Genomic DNA, 17,234 nt, shown 5'->3' with positions numbered 1-17,234 from the left:
AAATCAGTAGGCTGGTATAGTAGCTCTTCAGCACTGTTTTTTCCCTCATATTCCCCTCTAACAACAACCGCAAAACACTTTTTCTTCTGTTCTACAAAGCTATCCAAGCTGCTGACTCTGCTAACAAACGTTAACTTACTGCATCATGAGAACATCCGTATTTACTTAAAGTTGCTGTGCACACACCTGAAAAACAGTTAAGTTCAAGATACAATTGTCATTATTACAGCCATGCCTCAGACTGAACCCTCAAATCAATGTCTCCCCTCTGTACAGCACTTCAATCAGTCACTGAAGTTGAGGGCCCTATGTCAAAGCTGCTGCTCAGGGCTGTCCCTGCACACACTGAGCACAGCTCTCCTGGACAGAATCAGTCTCTCAAATTAGCATAACCAGACCTGGTGGTGCACAGATCCAGAAGAAAGCACAAGGTTATATAGCAATTGTTATGGAGGCTGCATAAAGCCTGAAATAGTACTGTATAAAAATTATACTCCCGTGAAATACATTTTAATGTGATACAAGATGGCTTTGCACCTATTCCAACACATCTGCTCTCAGACCCTCCCAGTTCAAACAGGCTGGCCCAGCAGCCAACATGAGGCCATCCTGGCTCGACAAGGCTGTCGGCTCGCTCACAGCCACATTACATGTCCAGATGCATCACTGAACACAACAGCTGCCATGTTGGCCAGCCAACTCAGCAAGGAAACCAGGGCCCTCAAGAGCAAAATGTTCTTAAAACCTGAATGAAAGCAGCTGCAACACCCACACAGCGTGATTATGGGCTTCCATCTTCTCCAAGCTGGATGCAAAGGGGGTCTTTTCCCTACCACTGGCCACAAGCTAGTGCTTGGTCTGCTGCGTGATGAACATCAAAACCAAATAAAGAACCAGCAAGAGGAATAGCAACAGAGCTAGCCTTTACCACAAGGCTGCAAATCCTACAGTCAATCCTTACTCCCTTACAACACACAATGGTCACACCACGGAATGCAAATGGGACCAGGATTCCTTGCGTCAAAATGCCAAACCTGCTCTCACTGATGCTGCTTGTAGCCTCAGTGAGAAAGAACAGCTGAATTTCTCTCTTACCACATCTCTTTCCCTTTCATTAGCACCCCACATCCCTAGGAGCCTTCCACAGTTGCATTTAACCCTCTTTCAAGCAGACTCTATTGTATTTTGGCACAATACCACACCAATCCAGCACACAAGAGACTCCTGCAACAAAATTCTTCTAATGAGTCCTACAGCTTTCTACTGTTCCCCATAGCTAACAACACCAAGAAAGGTGGCCTTAGCACCATTACTGAAGGATTCTGTACTATTTTATGGTGACAGAATATACTATTGCACAGGCACAAAAGGGTAAGTGCCAACAATAACAAATGGTCTCTGTGTTGACATCTCTGTGGCATTTCGTTTTCTGAATTGCTACTAGCTACTGTACCCTAACATACACATGGTATGGTTTAATTGTGTAAAATATGTTCAACTGATCATATAGTCACTTGCTACAAAAACAGTGAGATCACCAGTATTTTAGGACAGTTTCTCAAATCTATTAATACCATGCAAACATATGGACAAATCTGTTTGTATCTGCACATTTGTTTGGGTTTTTTATCTTAACAACAGAAGTGTCACTGGAAAAGAATATCCCGTGTTCCAGAAGCCATCTGGATCCCATTGGGGAGGGTCAGTTCATCAGGAGGTGATGAAACACCACCAGAATGTCTTCACTGTCCCATTACAAATCTTCACAATAAACCAGGCACTGAGGATGTCCAGAATGACCCACACATAGGGAAAAACATGAAGCATGCTTTATCAGCAATTTTGCAGCAGGTGTACCAGAAATGTGCCCCAGTTTGGAACATCACAAAACACTGCCACAGGCTGAAGATCCCCAACAGAAAAGGGCTCCTTGCAAGCTTCCTATCCAAGGACTGCTTGCAGGAGTGCTGTACCATGACCCTGCTTCTCTGGTGGAGGCCAGTGTGACAGCCTGCTGTGGGCACCAGGGAATTGTCCAAAGAGCAGCCCTGAACCAAGAGGGGGAAAAAAGTAGTTTGACAATGCAGGTGTATGTGCGATGTTATGCAACACTTGAGAAGACAAGTATTTGAGCATCAAAATGTAGATAATTTTAAAACTGACACCACTATAGAGAAAGAAATTGGTTTGGTTGACACCCCTCATTCCATCAGGCCAACAGCCTCTCCACTCCAGAACAAACAATTCTAGTACCTTTCCTTCTGATTTCAGGAAACCCAATAGAGAGAAAAGTCTCTACCATTTCTAAGCTTTTCACTTGACCCCCTAAAACCAGAACACTATACCTAAACTAAATTGTCAAAGCAGCTTTAAAATCTGAAGAGTACATTGTAACTTTCCAGGTCCATGCCCTGTGCATTGATCCTGCCTCCCTTGCAGCATTTTGACACCACGGTTCACTCCTGTCACTCTGATCCTGCCTCCCTTGCAGTATTTTGACCCCACAGTTCACTCCTGTCACTCACTCTGGTGCCAAACATACTGCAGAACTGAACTGGATGCAAGGCTTAGGAAGAAGTCCCAGTATTTTTGGCTCTAACTGCACACAAAATGTGAAAACAGCTTTCATAGTTCTATAGAAACACTTGCATTCTCTTCAAGTGAGGCCCTTCAATTATACCTTAAGTAAAAAGGAACTGAGATGTATTATAGAGTGCTTTGTTTACTCTCACACTGCTGTTGTAAAACCATATGTTATAGTACTAGTGATTGTGTCTGACGCTCTCTTTTTATCATTCATGTACTTAAGCACACCCTGCACGGAGTTAACTACGTTCAGCACACGGATGGGTATTTTTTCAGCAGCCTCTGCAAGTATCTAGGTCTGAGATCACATGTCTCCTGAACTATTGCATATTTTAAGAACTGTTAGAACTTCATCTCTAGTTCTTAAGCAATCTGATTCAAAAAACAAATCAAGGATTTTAAAATGTTTGTGAATATTAGCATTAATATCAGATAAAATTAATAGGAAATTATACTGTCAGCTACCCACAGAATAAAAACAATCACATTTACTTATCTAAACATTATAAGGCAATTGATTTTTTTCCACTTTGTTGCTATAAAAGCACTGCTGCTGAGCATGAGTCAATTGTGTTAAATTGTAGGTAATAACGCAATTTAGAAACCAAGAAAAATTCTGTATTGGGGATCACCCCCATAAACACTGTATGGCTTGTTCTCCCTCCAAGACTTACCCTCCCTTGCAGCAATTTTGTATAAGTCACTTTTCAAAGCTTAATTATATTAGAGAAATAAAATCAGTACGTGCTAGAAATCTGAAATCCTCCCTCGGATTTGCAAGAGCAAATTTTTGGAGAACATGCAGACACGTCACAGATGAAGAATACCAATCTTACAACTTAACAGCATGGATTGAATCAGGCATGGAGAGGGGGAAAGAGGGAGAAAAATTTGCACAGAAAATATCTGGTCTTGCTAGCCAGCTGAATGTTTTAACTTCACCAGTCACATATGCTACCTTCCATACTGTACACAAAAGATGTAGTAGTCTTCTATGCTTGATCCATACACTTTTTTCTTTACTTTTGCATTTAATGGTAAGACAACACAGTATCACTGTACCTGTACTTGTCACATTTAAATATCAAGAATTGCTATCACAATTGTTTGCTTTTCCTTTAGGCATTAAGAATTTACTATTTCAGATCACTGACTTGTATTGCAAAACACAGCAACAATCAATTCTTAACTATATGTATAACCCCCTCAGAACCCTTACCTTTGAAATGCAAACATATTACATAACAAATTAAACTCATGAGTGCACAGCAACCCTACAGCTTCTCTCTTCATAACAGTGCTTCAGAAAATGTTTGATTAACAGTATGTACTAAGCTTGCCTTATGTCAGGTGTTTAGAAATACATACTTAGTTTCAGGATATACCAAAAGGCTATTTTAAACATATTCACTGCTAGTTTGTATTGAATTACAAAGGCTACAGTGACTGTACCTTGACTAATCCATAAACTAAGTACCCCCACTGTGCCATTTCAGAACTGCATTTTTTTCCAAGTCACTGTAAATGATATATCTGGGTCATTAACAAATATAGTTTTAAGGAGTCTAAATGTGTGGCAGCCTTGCTGCTACCTAGAGAACACTGTCACATAGGAGTGCTCTTTGTGTCCTTGTTACATTTAGGCAAGGATTTTATTTTTTCTTGCAGTAATTGTTTCCAGGAAGAGCAAAGAAAGAAGTCATAATTCTTTTCTGCCTCCATTATGAGAATGGCAGTATCCCTTGGTAACACCCTAATACTATTCTTTCAATGTCTCAGTGCCAAAGTCTCTCTGTTTCTCATGGCTGCAGGTAAGTCCAGAGCATACTGCATGTTATCAAGAAGGTATGGACTAGTCTCTGTCATTGTGCATATCAATGTAAATCTGCAGTGATTCCATTAATTTCTGGGTGCAAAGCTGAACTGCAGCACTATGGCTAGGAGCCTGAAATTCACCCAGACTATTCAGAATGACTCCGTGTTGTCGTGCAGTGCAATTACACTCCTGCTTTTTACAGGACAAGCTGGTTATGGAGTGGTTACAATAGAAGGACTGTGTTTAGAGTCTGACTCCATCAGGTGTCCCTGGGAGACATCTGAGAGCAAGTCAAAATGGAGCATCAGGTCTGTCATTAAACTCAGAGGCCACAATCTGCTACCTGGGCAGCACTTGAGATTGATGCCTTTAATTTCAGCCCAGAATGGCGATGAATGGAAGTGACTAAAATTAGCAACAAACATCTTCCTATCTTCCTATTTCAACAGGTTCTTTTGGTCAGAGAGTTTCATTTGTTCACATGAAATATATGAACTTGTGAATTACTGTCCACTCACAAGAATAACTGATATTGGCCTACAGATTTTATTAGCTGCTCAAGTTCCCTCTCAGGTGTGACACTGCTTCAAGTTGATGAGCATCTGCTGATCTTACCATGACAAAGATTACTGTCTAAGCACCAGTATCGTTTGCACACCTCCAAAAGGTGATTGTATATCTCAAAAGTAAGTCAACATGTTCAGCACGTTTCACTTGTTGCTGAAAACTGAATGTAGAGTTTAAATAGAATCTGGCATAATGAAACATCAACTGGCACTATCCTGAAATACACATTCACACAATCCACTGCCAGAACTGGGGCTTGCTGAACACGTCACTCACAATGCTCCTAGACACTCGGCTGCTAGTGCAACTATCTTCCCAGGGAAAGGGAACCAGATGGCAAGCGACTCTTGGCATTTTTCAATGTTATGTGAAGTGTTTCTCCAGCTAGTGAGTACATGCCATCCAGTCAAGTCGCTTTGGAAACAGCCCTTCACGTCTTGCTTCAGATTTCTCCACAAACGGCAAACAGACCATTCAACAGGAAAGCAAGGCCCAAGCCTGCTATTTTTAAGCACTGAATCAAAAAATCTCAGCAAGGAGTTTCTGTTGTCAGTCGATATAAAGAAGCACGTCTGAAGGATTTATTTCATCCTTGGGTCCTGTTACACCCTCTGAGTGTTCAATTGCTCATTAGTGACCATGAGGGAAGATTAATTTAGACAACTCAGTTAAACGCCTACAGTCAGGTGGGACAAACAGAGGCCAAAATGCCAAACTGCTTAAAAGCATGAAGTTCCACAACTATTTATATGGGCAAGCTAGCCTAGTCTGCTGTTAATTCAGGCACCATAGCAGGATTTAGACATGATTCTGCTGCTGGCTCTGCCAAATTAACATGGCCAAGCCATTTCTTCCTCTAGCTGAACCACATGCCTTGTAGGGCAAAGCAAAAGTTTGCAAGCAAGCTTGCTAGAAGTGCTTCCACTGCCAGAACACCTTACCTAATCAGCTGCTCTGAGGCAACCACTGTTCTGCTGCAGCAGACTCTCCGTGACGGCACGGCAAAAAAGAGGATTTCAGTGTGCATGGGAATGGCAGAATGGAATGATGTACAGTAGTGACGGTGCAATCTTAAAGAAGAAAAGAAAAGCATCAAGCTCTTAAAAGCAGAGGCCTCAAAAGGCCACTAAAAGTTAAAAGTTTATTATTTTGACTGTGCTGGTAAGGACTGCTTTGCTTGAACAGAAAGCTGCTGCCTTGCTGCAACATTTTGCCTTGGGGCAGTTTTCAGAGAGTTGTTATCTTTCAGGAAAGATAAATTTCAGCATGTTGACTACACACTCCTGCACACACAGCAAAGAAGAAAGAAAAAGGAGATGAAAATAAAAACAAAAAACAGGAAAGGCTAAATGCCCTGCACAATGCAAGACACAAGCCCTACTGAAGTTAGTATCAAGGATTTATAGTCTCCAAACTGGATGGCAGTGGCTCCGAGAAGGTAAAGAGGTGTAAAGCTGTGTGTATCAGCTTGGCACAACTGAAGGGACAGATACACTCTAATTTCATAAACATGACCCAGGGTTACTACTGGTAAGAGTCAGAATTATTCAGGCCACAATGCTGTGAAACAGGATCCTTGCCGTGGCCAGATGAATTACATAAGCAGTAGGAGCAAGTAACTTACACATGAGGGCAGATCAATCTTTCACTGATGTCAATGGAAAGATTTCTTTTGAACGTGAAGGGAGCTGAGGTGGATCAGGCCCAAGAAGGGTAGCATGTTCAAATGTATAATTAATTTTCAGTGACAGTAAATATGTTCTAATGTGTTAAAGGGAACTGCTCTCTAGCAGTGTCTCCTCAGTTTAATTTCATGAGCCGCATTCCCGCACAGAGTTTATTGGGTTCCTGCAGATGCAAGGTTAAAAGCACTGTGCTATATGGGAGAACAGATTCTCACTGTCTCCAAACATCAACTGTGATTCATCACACATAAAGTTCATTTTTAACAAGACTTAAAGCCAGACTAGCTCACCTACAGTGGTTGTTCTACAGTAAATCTGCACTTGGAAAATTGATTCTGTATTTTCCTAGCAAGGCTCTTCTGGTGATTTACAAATCCCATTTACTCAGCTGACACACACTCCTTTAAAGTCAAGAGACTGCTAGCCAATGACTACAATAGACACAGGGAAGCAAACCAGAACAAGTTATAACTCTGATAGATACATAGATAAGACTTCTCTGTCCCAGTTTTGCAAATATCTTATTGAACACTGCCAGTTACAACTGAACAAAATACAAAGGATGCATTTCTCATCACTGGTAATTTCTCCCACGTCTGCCCAGTAAGCCAGCCCACCCTGAAACTAGATACTACCACTAACAAGTGGCACTTTTCTACTGCGGTCATTGTTGAGATTTCCAGTTTTCCTTCCCAATTCATTTAAACATTTTCCAACCAATATACTCCAATTCACTCTAAGCTTATGAGATCACCACATCAATCCTCCTTTGCATCTTACAGAACCTGCTCCCCTCTCACAACCTTAGAGATTTCTAAGGACAAGAAGGGTTGTTATGATCATCAGTGCCATCCTGCCGCAAAACAGCCAGTGGAATTTGACCAGTCTTCCTCAGTGCTGCAAGAGAAAGCCACTGATCTGCCTCCAAATAAATGCCATAGTGCAAAAAGCAACTCTGATGCAGTGTATCTAGCAGTAAGGATTTGAAAATACTTCTAATCAGTTTATATAAAATTATACAACTTGCCAAGAGACAAAACTAGAAATCAGTAAAACTCTCTACTATTACTCATTTCTCCTCCTTATTTTGCTGGTTAAAACAAGAAACTCCATCTTCTCATTAAGAAAATGTTTAACAGACCTGCGACTATCTGCAAGCAATAAGCCTTCTGTCTCCTGGTCTTCTGATTTCATTCACAAGCTGTGTTTCATTACCAGCGGTAAGCCAAAAATAAGTAATTTGCTCCAACAACTACTGTGAATTCACTCTGGTTTTGCTGCCTCTTTGGCATCCCTTTATAAACTACCATTTTATTGGCCGCTCACATTAATTTGTTTTATTGTACTTCAAAAGGTCAGCTGATACTGATTTTCTGAATCCTACCCTAGTCCTAATTTCAGTCCCCCTACCCAGCACCCAAAATTGCTGGGACATATTGTGAAGCATCAGTTAAGTGCAATATCCTGAGAGTTCTCCAAGGGAAAGTGTTTCTTGCTGGTTAATTTTGTTGGAGCTGCAGCCCTTGATTGAATCACTTGAGGGAACAGTTTCAAACCCAATGCCTGTCATTACCCTCCCAGACACTGGCCTGAATCCCACTCTCATTTACACTGATGTCATGGATTTACAGTGGTCCCACTGACGCAACTGCTCCAGCCAGCCCGGTGGCGCGACTCCAGATTTACGCTGTGTCACTGAAGGGCTGGATGGAGTCCTCGCTCCAGCCGCTCACCTGGAGGTTTCAGGGTGCCCCGGGGCCGGTGCCTCCCTGCCCCTTCAGGCACTGCTGCCCTCCACCTGCCCGCGGGCAGGCCGGCACCGCACCGACGGCAGCTCCCTCAGCCCGGGGCTTTGCCCCCAGTACCCCACGGAGCCTGGGGTGAGGACGCTGCTCAGCCAGGACGGAGAAAACCCGTGCTGTTACCAGAATAAATACACCTCCCCGAAAGGCACTGCGACCCCCGAGCACTGCCGGCACCGGGACGGGCACCGGAGAGGGACCGGTCCCTCCACCCCAGGGGACCGGAGCCAGGTCAGGCCGGGGGTCTGGGCCGCCCTGAGGGAAGGAGGGATCTGGGCTATCTTTGGGGAGGACTCTGCGGGAAAGGCGGAGGGCGGCTGGGTGGCCCTGCGGGAAGGGGGCTCCAGGCCGCCACGGGGAGGGCTCTGGGACCCCCTGAGGGACGGGGCGGGAGGGGGAGTCCGAGCCGCCCTGAGAGGAGCGAGTCTGGGCCGCCCCGAGGGGCCGAGTCGGGGGCTCCCTGAGGGACGGGGGGAATCCGGGCCGCGATGAGGGAAGGGGGTGACGGGGTGGTCCGGGTGGTCCTGGCGGGGTCTGGCCAGGCAGAGCCGCGGCCCGTTCCCCGCCCAGCGGGAGCAGCAGGTGAAAGTTAGGCCGGGCCGGGCGGGACCGGGCGGGACCGGGGGTCGCCACTCTCACCTCATCCCCTTGGCCGAACTGGAGCCCCAGGGCGACGAAGTGCTCCACCCGGATGAAGCCGTCCGCATCCTCGTCGCACACGTCGAAAACCTCCTTGAGCTTCCGCAGGAACCGCAGCAGGCTCGCCGGCTCCATCGCGGGCATTAGCTGGAGGCCGGCGGCACGGCCGCGGCCGCAGCAGCCATGATCGCCCGCGCCTTCAGCGGGTGCGTGACATCAGCTCTGGGGAGCGGAGCGGGAGGGACAGCGAGGAGGAGGCGGGAGGGATGGAGGGAGGGATGGAGGAGAGCGGAGGGAGGACGCGAGCCCTGGGCGGAGGGAGAGAGCGAGGGAAGGGAGAACAATAGGGCAGGGCTGGAGGATGGGGAGGGAGAGGGAGGGGGCGGTGGGAATCCGCGCTCGGTAGGGGCGGGGCCGCCGCCAGGGGGCGCCGCCGTGAGGGGAGAGGCGCCGCCGGGGCCGCGCGGGAAGCGGTGCGCGAGGGGAGGGCGGGAGCGAGGGGCCGCGGCAGCCGGGCGGGGAGAGGGGCGAGGGCGGGGAGGATCGCGACAGAGGACAGGGACAGTTTGGGGGCAGCAGCGATAGAGACGGAGAATCGCCACAGGGCGGAGGGAATGGGGCGGGGGGGAGTGAGGGAAGCAGGAGGAAGAGGAGAGCACGCTCCCCTCCAGCAGCTGGGGGGCAGCAGGCCTGGCGAGAATCCCCTGGGTCCCTTTCCCGCCTGGCACAGACCCATTCGCAGTCCCTTCACTGCTCTACACCTCAGGCCCCCTCCCTGCCACCCAAATTAAACACCAGTCACGCTACAATCTGTCCAGGGAAAAAGCCATTGATCCTGGTCTGAAAAGGTCCAGGCTGGGGCGAGAACAGCAGAGTGTCGGGGCAATTAAGAAAGAGGAGGACAAGTGGAGCTTCCCGTGCTCCACTGCACTCAAGTGACCAGGCAGAGCCACGCAGAGACACTCCTCACAGCTGGGTTTGGCTTAGGACAGATACTGTTCACCCACGCTGTAATGAGACATAGCTGGTAATGAGGGGATCTCCCTGCCTGTGCAGGATTCCTTATTAAAGCCTTTTGCAACTACTGTGCTCCCTGGCTGGGTTTTAATTTGATCTCTCTGCTCTGTCCCTTTTCTTTCTCAGGAATTTTTTTGAACTGTTTTTTAAGCCCACAGCCGTGAGCTGCCAGAGGGAAGACCAGAAATGGTTCTGGTTCCCACACTGTGCCTCAGACCAGGAATGACGGGGCAACATCTTGGGGAGGAAGGAGCACTGGCTGAGCCAAGCTTACCTACTGCCTCTGCCAGCATTGTTTCCCACTGTGGTTGCTGAGCACAGGTGACCATTCATCACCGAGTGATCTTCTGTAGGTGCTTGATAAATCTCTCCATCTAAAATGCCCATGGAATTGCAGCAGATTTTTATTTGAGACAGTATCCATTCATTTGCTTCTTGCAGTAAGAGAGGTCCATATGGCCCTTAGCAACCCTGAAAATCCCATGACTGGAGCAAGCTAGTCAAATTAATCTCTTTTCTAAGAACCAATAGGAGTGTTCTCAGGAATTTAGTTTCTTTGAGCACGAGTCTCTCATCCCTTTTATGTGAAAATTCAGTGTTTGGGAAGAAGCTGACTTTACAGCCCTATAGGCTGTAAGTCAGCTGTCAATCAACACCACAGTGACAGCACACACCGCACTAGCAATACAGCTCCCCACATATCCACCCTCTGACACAGAGATAAGGAGCTGGTTCCAGAGCCTCTGCCACCTTGACCTTCCTTTTTTTGTTTTACAACAAATACAGAGGAGTTCTCCTGTTCCCTTACTGATGTACAAAAGGGTCTTCCCAGACTGGAAAAAAATCAAAGTACAGAGATCAGCTATGACCCTTGGGAAGCAAAGAATTCATGAAGAGATGTGAGGAGATCTGAAAGAGAAAAGGGAAGCAAAATATTTGATCAGCAAACTTCTCTGAAGTTGTCTAGTTAGAGCAGGATTCTTAAGATGTGGGGACGTTAAGCTTTTATCTCAGGACCCTTGAACTCATCTTCAGGTTTCATGGGGATTGAGTTTAGCACACCCCTCAGAGGCACCTACTCAAATTATTCAAAAATCTGTGAGCTGGTACCCCTCAGAGTTGTGGAAAGCACACCTATGAGGGAATCAGCTACTGTTAGTCTAACTGCTCTGAAGTGGAGTTCAACCTCTTCAAAGCCTCAGAGCACAACTGTGTCATTGTCCCACCTTGTTTTCTGAGATTGCTCCTGAGTGCCTCCTTGCACCATCTGACTCTCCTCACTGTGTGCAGGTGGACAGCTGTGCAGTCCCAGACAGGGAAGTGGAGTCACACCAAGTATGGTGGGGAAAAAAAAAGGAATACTTATTCCAGTTTGCCATGACCAGAGAAGGAATTCCCACACCTCAGAGGGGTGTCCTGGTTTTGGATGGGATAGAGTTAATTTTCTTCCCAGTAGCTGGTACAGTGCTGTGGCTTGGATTTAGTATGAGAATGATGTTGATAACACACTGACATTTTCAGTTGTTGCTAAGTAGTGTTTATACTAAGTCAAGGACTTTTCAGCTTCTCATGCCGTGCCAGCGAGAAGGCTGGAGGGGCACAAGAAGCTGGGAGGGGACACAGCCAGGACAGGTGACCCCAACTCACCAAAGGGATGTTCCGTACCATAGAACATTGTGCCCAGTATATAAACTGGGGGGAAAGCTGGCTGGGGGCCACTGCTCAGGAACTGACTGGGCATCGATCGGCGAGTGTTGAGCAATTGCATCGTGCATCACTTGTTTTGTATATTCTAATTATTATTATAATTGTAATTTTCTTCCTTTTTCTGCTCTATTAAACTGTCTTTATCTCAACACACAAGTTTCACTATTTTTTTCCCCCCCCATTCACTCCTTCATCACACTGGCTGTGTGGTACTTAGTTGCCAGATGGGGTTAAACCATGACAAGGGGTCACGCTCTGTCTTGTGGAATCCAGTTAATTTCCACTGCCCCTCCTTTATCTTCTACTGGAGGAAGAAGGAACTTGGTCTGGATATGCAAGTAAGTCGCAGCATAGATTTACACCAAAACTGTCAGCATTAAAATCTGTGTTATTCTTGCATTAATTTGTAAAGGGGGGGAGAAGGGAAGAGAAAAAAAGCTCCAGACACTACAGTCTGGGGAGTTAGTACTGAAGTCTGAGAATGGCCACAGACAGCTTGAGTGCCAGAGAGCACTGGATCAAGATGACAGGAGAGCTGAAGAGGCTGTAGAAGCTGTCATTGTAGACAGCTGAATATTGTGAGCAAAGATCTGACAGCTGGGAGATGATTTGACAGCACTGAACACAGAATTGGCATGGGAGATGCTGTCAATAAAGGTCCAGGATCTGAAAGCTGGGGGTGCCCCAAGTGTGCTAAAGTCAGGACACTGAGCTGAACATGTGCCACCCGCTTGCTGGGCAACTGCACGGGCAAGGTACAGTTTGTAAGGCTGAATCAAGGAGGTCATTTTTAGTAGCAGTGGTTGTAGCTGGCATTGCTCCTTGCTGATCTCTGTTTCTCCAGTTCTAGGTAGAACATATCTGCTAGTACTAGTGCGCTATATTTCCTTACTGGTATATCACAATACTTGTTTATTCAACAATGTTTGGCAACTTCAACTGAGTCATGCACTACGCAGAATAAATATTTTACATGCCACAAATCTAGTTTTTGAACTTGAAGTATGACTAGTGGGTGCTACCACCATACTTGCCTGTTAAGAATAAACAGTTCAAGAGGAAACATTTCATTGAATACCACAACCCATGGCTGTCATTTGCAGGATTTCTTTATAATCAGCTGCTTTTCTATCAATGTCGCTTCCACTTACATAGCAAACTGTAATCTGGTGTCAGAAACAGCAGTGCATTCCCCAAGGCTGCTGACTTTATCTCCAATTCTGATTGTGTTCCAGCATATAGTAGCAACGTCTTGAGATCCAGACTTTCGGAACAGCTTCACAGCACAAATTCTCTTTATAGTATACACAATATAACCTTCACTGAATAGTTGGCTTCTAATAGTCTTATATATTTTGAATCAAATCCTGTTTCCCAGTGATTACTGTAGCTCTGATTAGCAACATAACAGATGTGCTTTAGTAGTTGGACATTCTCTTTAAGTGTCATAAAGAACAGGTAACAGGCAGCAAGAACTAGCTTATTAATACTCTTGCCCTGCCTGAAAACTTAAAGGTAATGGAGTTTTCTAAGGCTAGTTTAATTAGGTATGGCACAGAAGCAAGACACTTGAGTTTTTTTACTGTCATTTTCTCTATCATTTTCTAGTATAAGTTAAACAACAAAAAAACCTTACAAATTTTGGGGAAGTGTTTCAACAAGTAAGGATCTTCCTTTGAAATTTTCTAGTTGCTAAAGGACCTCACCTTGTCAAAGTTTTAGTGGTTTAATTTTAAATAGCATGAATGCTCTTGCACGATTTCAACAGCACTCTTACCAGATTATGAATTAGGTATGTGCATAACTCTGCTAGATGAGCCCAGCTAGACAGCTAACTGCAGTTAGCTCAGCAAACACACCATTGCCTTTATTTGTTTCCTCTTACAACACACATACTACCTACCCTCAGAGACACTGATCAAAAAGTATTAAGGATAGGCAAGGAATATGCCATTTGAAAAAGAGCATGTCTAAGTATAAGTCACAACACTGAATGGTACGTTCTGGTTAAAGCAGGCTAATTTAACCGTTACTTGCAAGTACTAAGCCTTGTTGTAATTGGGGTTGTACTCAACGACCAAAATATCTGCTCTCATGAAGTCATTGCTAAAATTAAATAATCCTCTGTACCGGTTCACATAAAACCATTTCCACAATGAATTCACAGGATCAAACTCCTGTTCCCAAGTGTTTCCAGGGTCGGCACCAGGAGCTCAGCGGCCAGCGCCAGCGTGTTCCCATGGTATTTGAAGGTCTCCTTACCCCACCAAGTGGCCAGCCATTTCACTGCATTTTTGCCACCGGCCCAGAGAACCCATCGCTGGCCACCTTGCATAGGGTAGGTGAGGCTACTGTGGTTGGTAAGAAAAATAATATGTAAAACAGAAGTGAATTAATAGCATGGGAAAAAACAAGCTTTCTTCCTGTTCCAAGAAGTCCCACAGTCCTCCAAATGCCCTGGGTCCAAACCTCTCTTTTTGGTACATTCCAGAAGCCTCCCTGCTGCCTTCTCTTAGGCAAAGGACAGAACCTGTCAGCTTTCCTCTAACAAGCTCTTAGCAGTTGGGTAGACTTACATTTGCCTCAGATTATAATGTGCAATGGCATCTGGCAACCTCCTGAAAGCTTTAATGGTGCTAGAAAGCATCTGACAGCTGCCAGGCCCCACTAGGTCGTTCCTGTCCCTTAGTGCTTCAGGAAGAGATCTTCACTCCTTCACAGGAAATTCTGGGTACAATGAAATGTTTAAGACTCCAAGACAACCATGTAAAAAGGACACCTAGTGTAGTAGCTACAGGCAAGTTATTTTCAACTTCTACACCCAAAAGAGCTGTCAAGAGACACGCAAATTTTCCTCTCTGGCTCTAACAAGCAAATATTAACAGACCTAAACCCCAGATTCTTGAAGGGACAGACTGTTTTTTTCCCCCCTTTCCCTCCCTCATTAAAAAAAAAGTCATCTAGCAGCTGTTAAAGACTGAGGATGCACCAGCCAGGGTATTTTCTTTAAGCTAACTCACCCATAACACAGTATATAAACTGTTCAGTAAATTATCCCTTACTGCTTGAAATAAAGTTTCTAAAATTTTGCTTATTTTGTCCTATCCAAGATGGACTACACAACATCTGAATAAATATGTTCCATCTGCAGTTTTATTACAGCTGACTACAGGAATGTAATTCCCAGATATTGCTGTATTTAGCAACAAGATCTGGGACAGAATAATAAAATTAGAACACGATATACCATACTGATGCTAAAGCCAAACAGTGATTACTTGTTGTGTCTCAAAACAGATTGTATGAGATGAGTCCAAGTTGGCTGACTAATGGGAGATGGAGGACGGAACAAAAATATTTATGCAAGAGAATGTAGGTGCAGCATTATTACCGCTGTGACCATCAATGGACCAAACTGGCTGTGGGGCTAATGGTGATGAGCACAGTCTGACTGTTTCAAAGACACACTGCAACCAGCTTGCTTGTAGATAAACAGTCCTGAAAAGGACATTTTAGAAACAGAGAAGCAATCGGAAAAGAATCTCAACAAGGCTGGTCTAGCAGCCTTTATAATTGCCTTCAACAATGACTGTGGTAGGTATTATCAAATCTACTGACTACAGCTTGCAGATGGAATTATTCCAGCTGTCTCTTATGCTTAGATGATTCACAGCATTTCAAATCTGATACAGCCCTATTCATGACAGTATTTACCTATAAATTTTGGTATTGAGACTGAGGATAAAAATTAGGGGAGAACTGAGCTCCAGAAATGAGCTCCTGGATTTGAATCAGCTGCAGCAAAAGTATAATTATTTTGCCTCCCTGCCAAATAGTCACTCTGGCCTTATTTGTTCATGTCCCCTGTGAATCTGTAGTTGCTTTTGCCTACGTGACATCCAAGTGAATGTTTTGGATGAGTGAGTTTTACATCCTAAAACCCTGCCTTGCCACAAGACTACTTTGGAATCAGATTTGTGCAATGTGTTAGATGGAAATACCGAACAGCAGAGCCACACTGAGACATTTGCTGGAACTGGATGTTACCTGGATGTTTCTGGTCTTCCGAGACACCCCAACCTCCTCCCTGCAGCACTGTAGCCACAGAATAAACAAAAAAACAAAGCTCTGGACCACAAAATTACTTAAATGGAAAGCCCCCTTTCCAAGCTGAGGTCTGATATACTCATCTCAAGACAGATCGTTTGCGGTGCTTGCCCAGTCCCAGGAACAGCAGGCAAGGAGGGGTTATTGTCTGGCTCACTGTTCCAGAGGTCCCTGAAATAGGAGAAATCTTGCATAGTCCATCTCTTGCTTTCCAGTTTGTGGGAACACCCAACACCGAGAGCACAATGCCATACCCTTTTAGTGCTTTGTTTTTCAACCTCTAGTAAGTTAGGGGGGGAAAAAAAGCCATCAGAATGTCCTTAAGACTAACCATTTAGGACTATTTCAGACCAAGGCTGGAAATTTTGAAGTCCTCCATGGGACATGTCCTGACAACATCCCCCTCTGTTTTAGACCACTAGTAGAGTTATTGCATCATTCTGCAAATACTCTGCTGATGCTAGCCACTGAATTATATTAATCATCAGATACAAGTAAAGAGTAATGGTCAATATATGACATTTGTAAAGGTGCTTTGCTTTCCTTGGAAATATTTTAGGTGAGAGGTTTGTAAACTGAGATAGGTTGAAAACCACTGCATTAGGTCATTCATACTAACACACCTCTACTCCTGCTGATATATCCAACATAGTTCCCTATTACCTCGGTCAGCAGCCAAGTTAAAAAAAAGAAAAAAAAATCCCCCCCAAACACTGACCAGAACCATGTGTTTGTTCCTCCACAAGAGCTAAAGCTACTCCTTAACTCCCAAATCTATTATATAGCAAATACCAAAAAACAGTTTTCAGAGAAACCTTGCAAGGGTGAACTGTGCTCTACTCAAATTCTTACTATTCCTTCATCACTCTCTGTAGGTCAGATAAATTACTGCTCCTTTCCTGAATCCCTGCTGGAAAAACATGAACATACCCCAGAGTTCAGAAGTGATGCACACAAATTGTGCTGCCGTACAGCAGAATGTTTACAGGATAACAGACATAACATGGCAATAAAGAAGTGCTCCAAGATTTCCATCTTGCCTCGGTACACAGATGTTCTTTTGTTGCAGCTTTGAACCCTGAGATAAGCAGATGTTGCAACATTTCAAAACGTTCATCTTCTGAAAAAAGATAACTCGCACAGCTACATGCCCACCATTAAGCCTCAAACTTTAAAGACATAAAATCAATGATCACTATGTGCCAAATTCCCTTTAGAAATAGCTTATGTGATTTACTCTTCCTAGGGCAAAAATATTCCATGCCAAATTAGTTACATTAGACACAAATATTGTGCCTGCACAGATAC

At 44.7% G+C, this 17,234-nt stretch overlaps 1 protein-coding gene across 4 annotated transcripts in view; it reads right to left on the bottom strand.

The window, feature by feature from the left end:
• RAB11FIP4 (RAB11 family interacting protein 4) overlaps window positions 1-9,435 on the bottom strand; it is a 128,055-nt gene extending 118,620 nt beyond the window's left edge. For 3 of the 4 annotated variants that reach the window (XM_074889135.1, XM_074889136.1, XM_074889137.1), the window contains exon 1: window positions 9,096-9,435. In XM_074889135.1, the coding sequence (XP_074745236.1) occupies window positions 9,096-9,239 (144 nt within the window). In that variant the 5' untranslated portion in view covers window positions 9,240-9,435. The remainder of the gene's footprint in view (window positions 1-9,095) is intronic. The other variant, XM_074889139.1, reaches the window with a different exon arrangement.
• Between the last annotated feature and the right edge of the window lie 7,799 nt (window positions 9,436-17,234).

Source organism: Strix uralensis, chromosome 19 (assembly GCF_047716275.1).
Source record: "Strix uralensis isolate ZFMK-TIS-50842 chromosome 19, bStrUra1, whole genome shotgun sequence".
NCBI lineage: Eukaryota > Metazoa > Chordata > Aves > Strigiformes > Strigidae > Strix > Strix uralensis.
The sequence above is the reverse complement of the archived record's forward strand: the minus strand, read 5'-3'. Positions and strand labels throughout refer to the sequence as shown.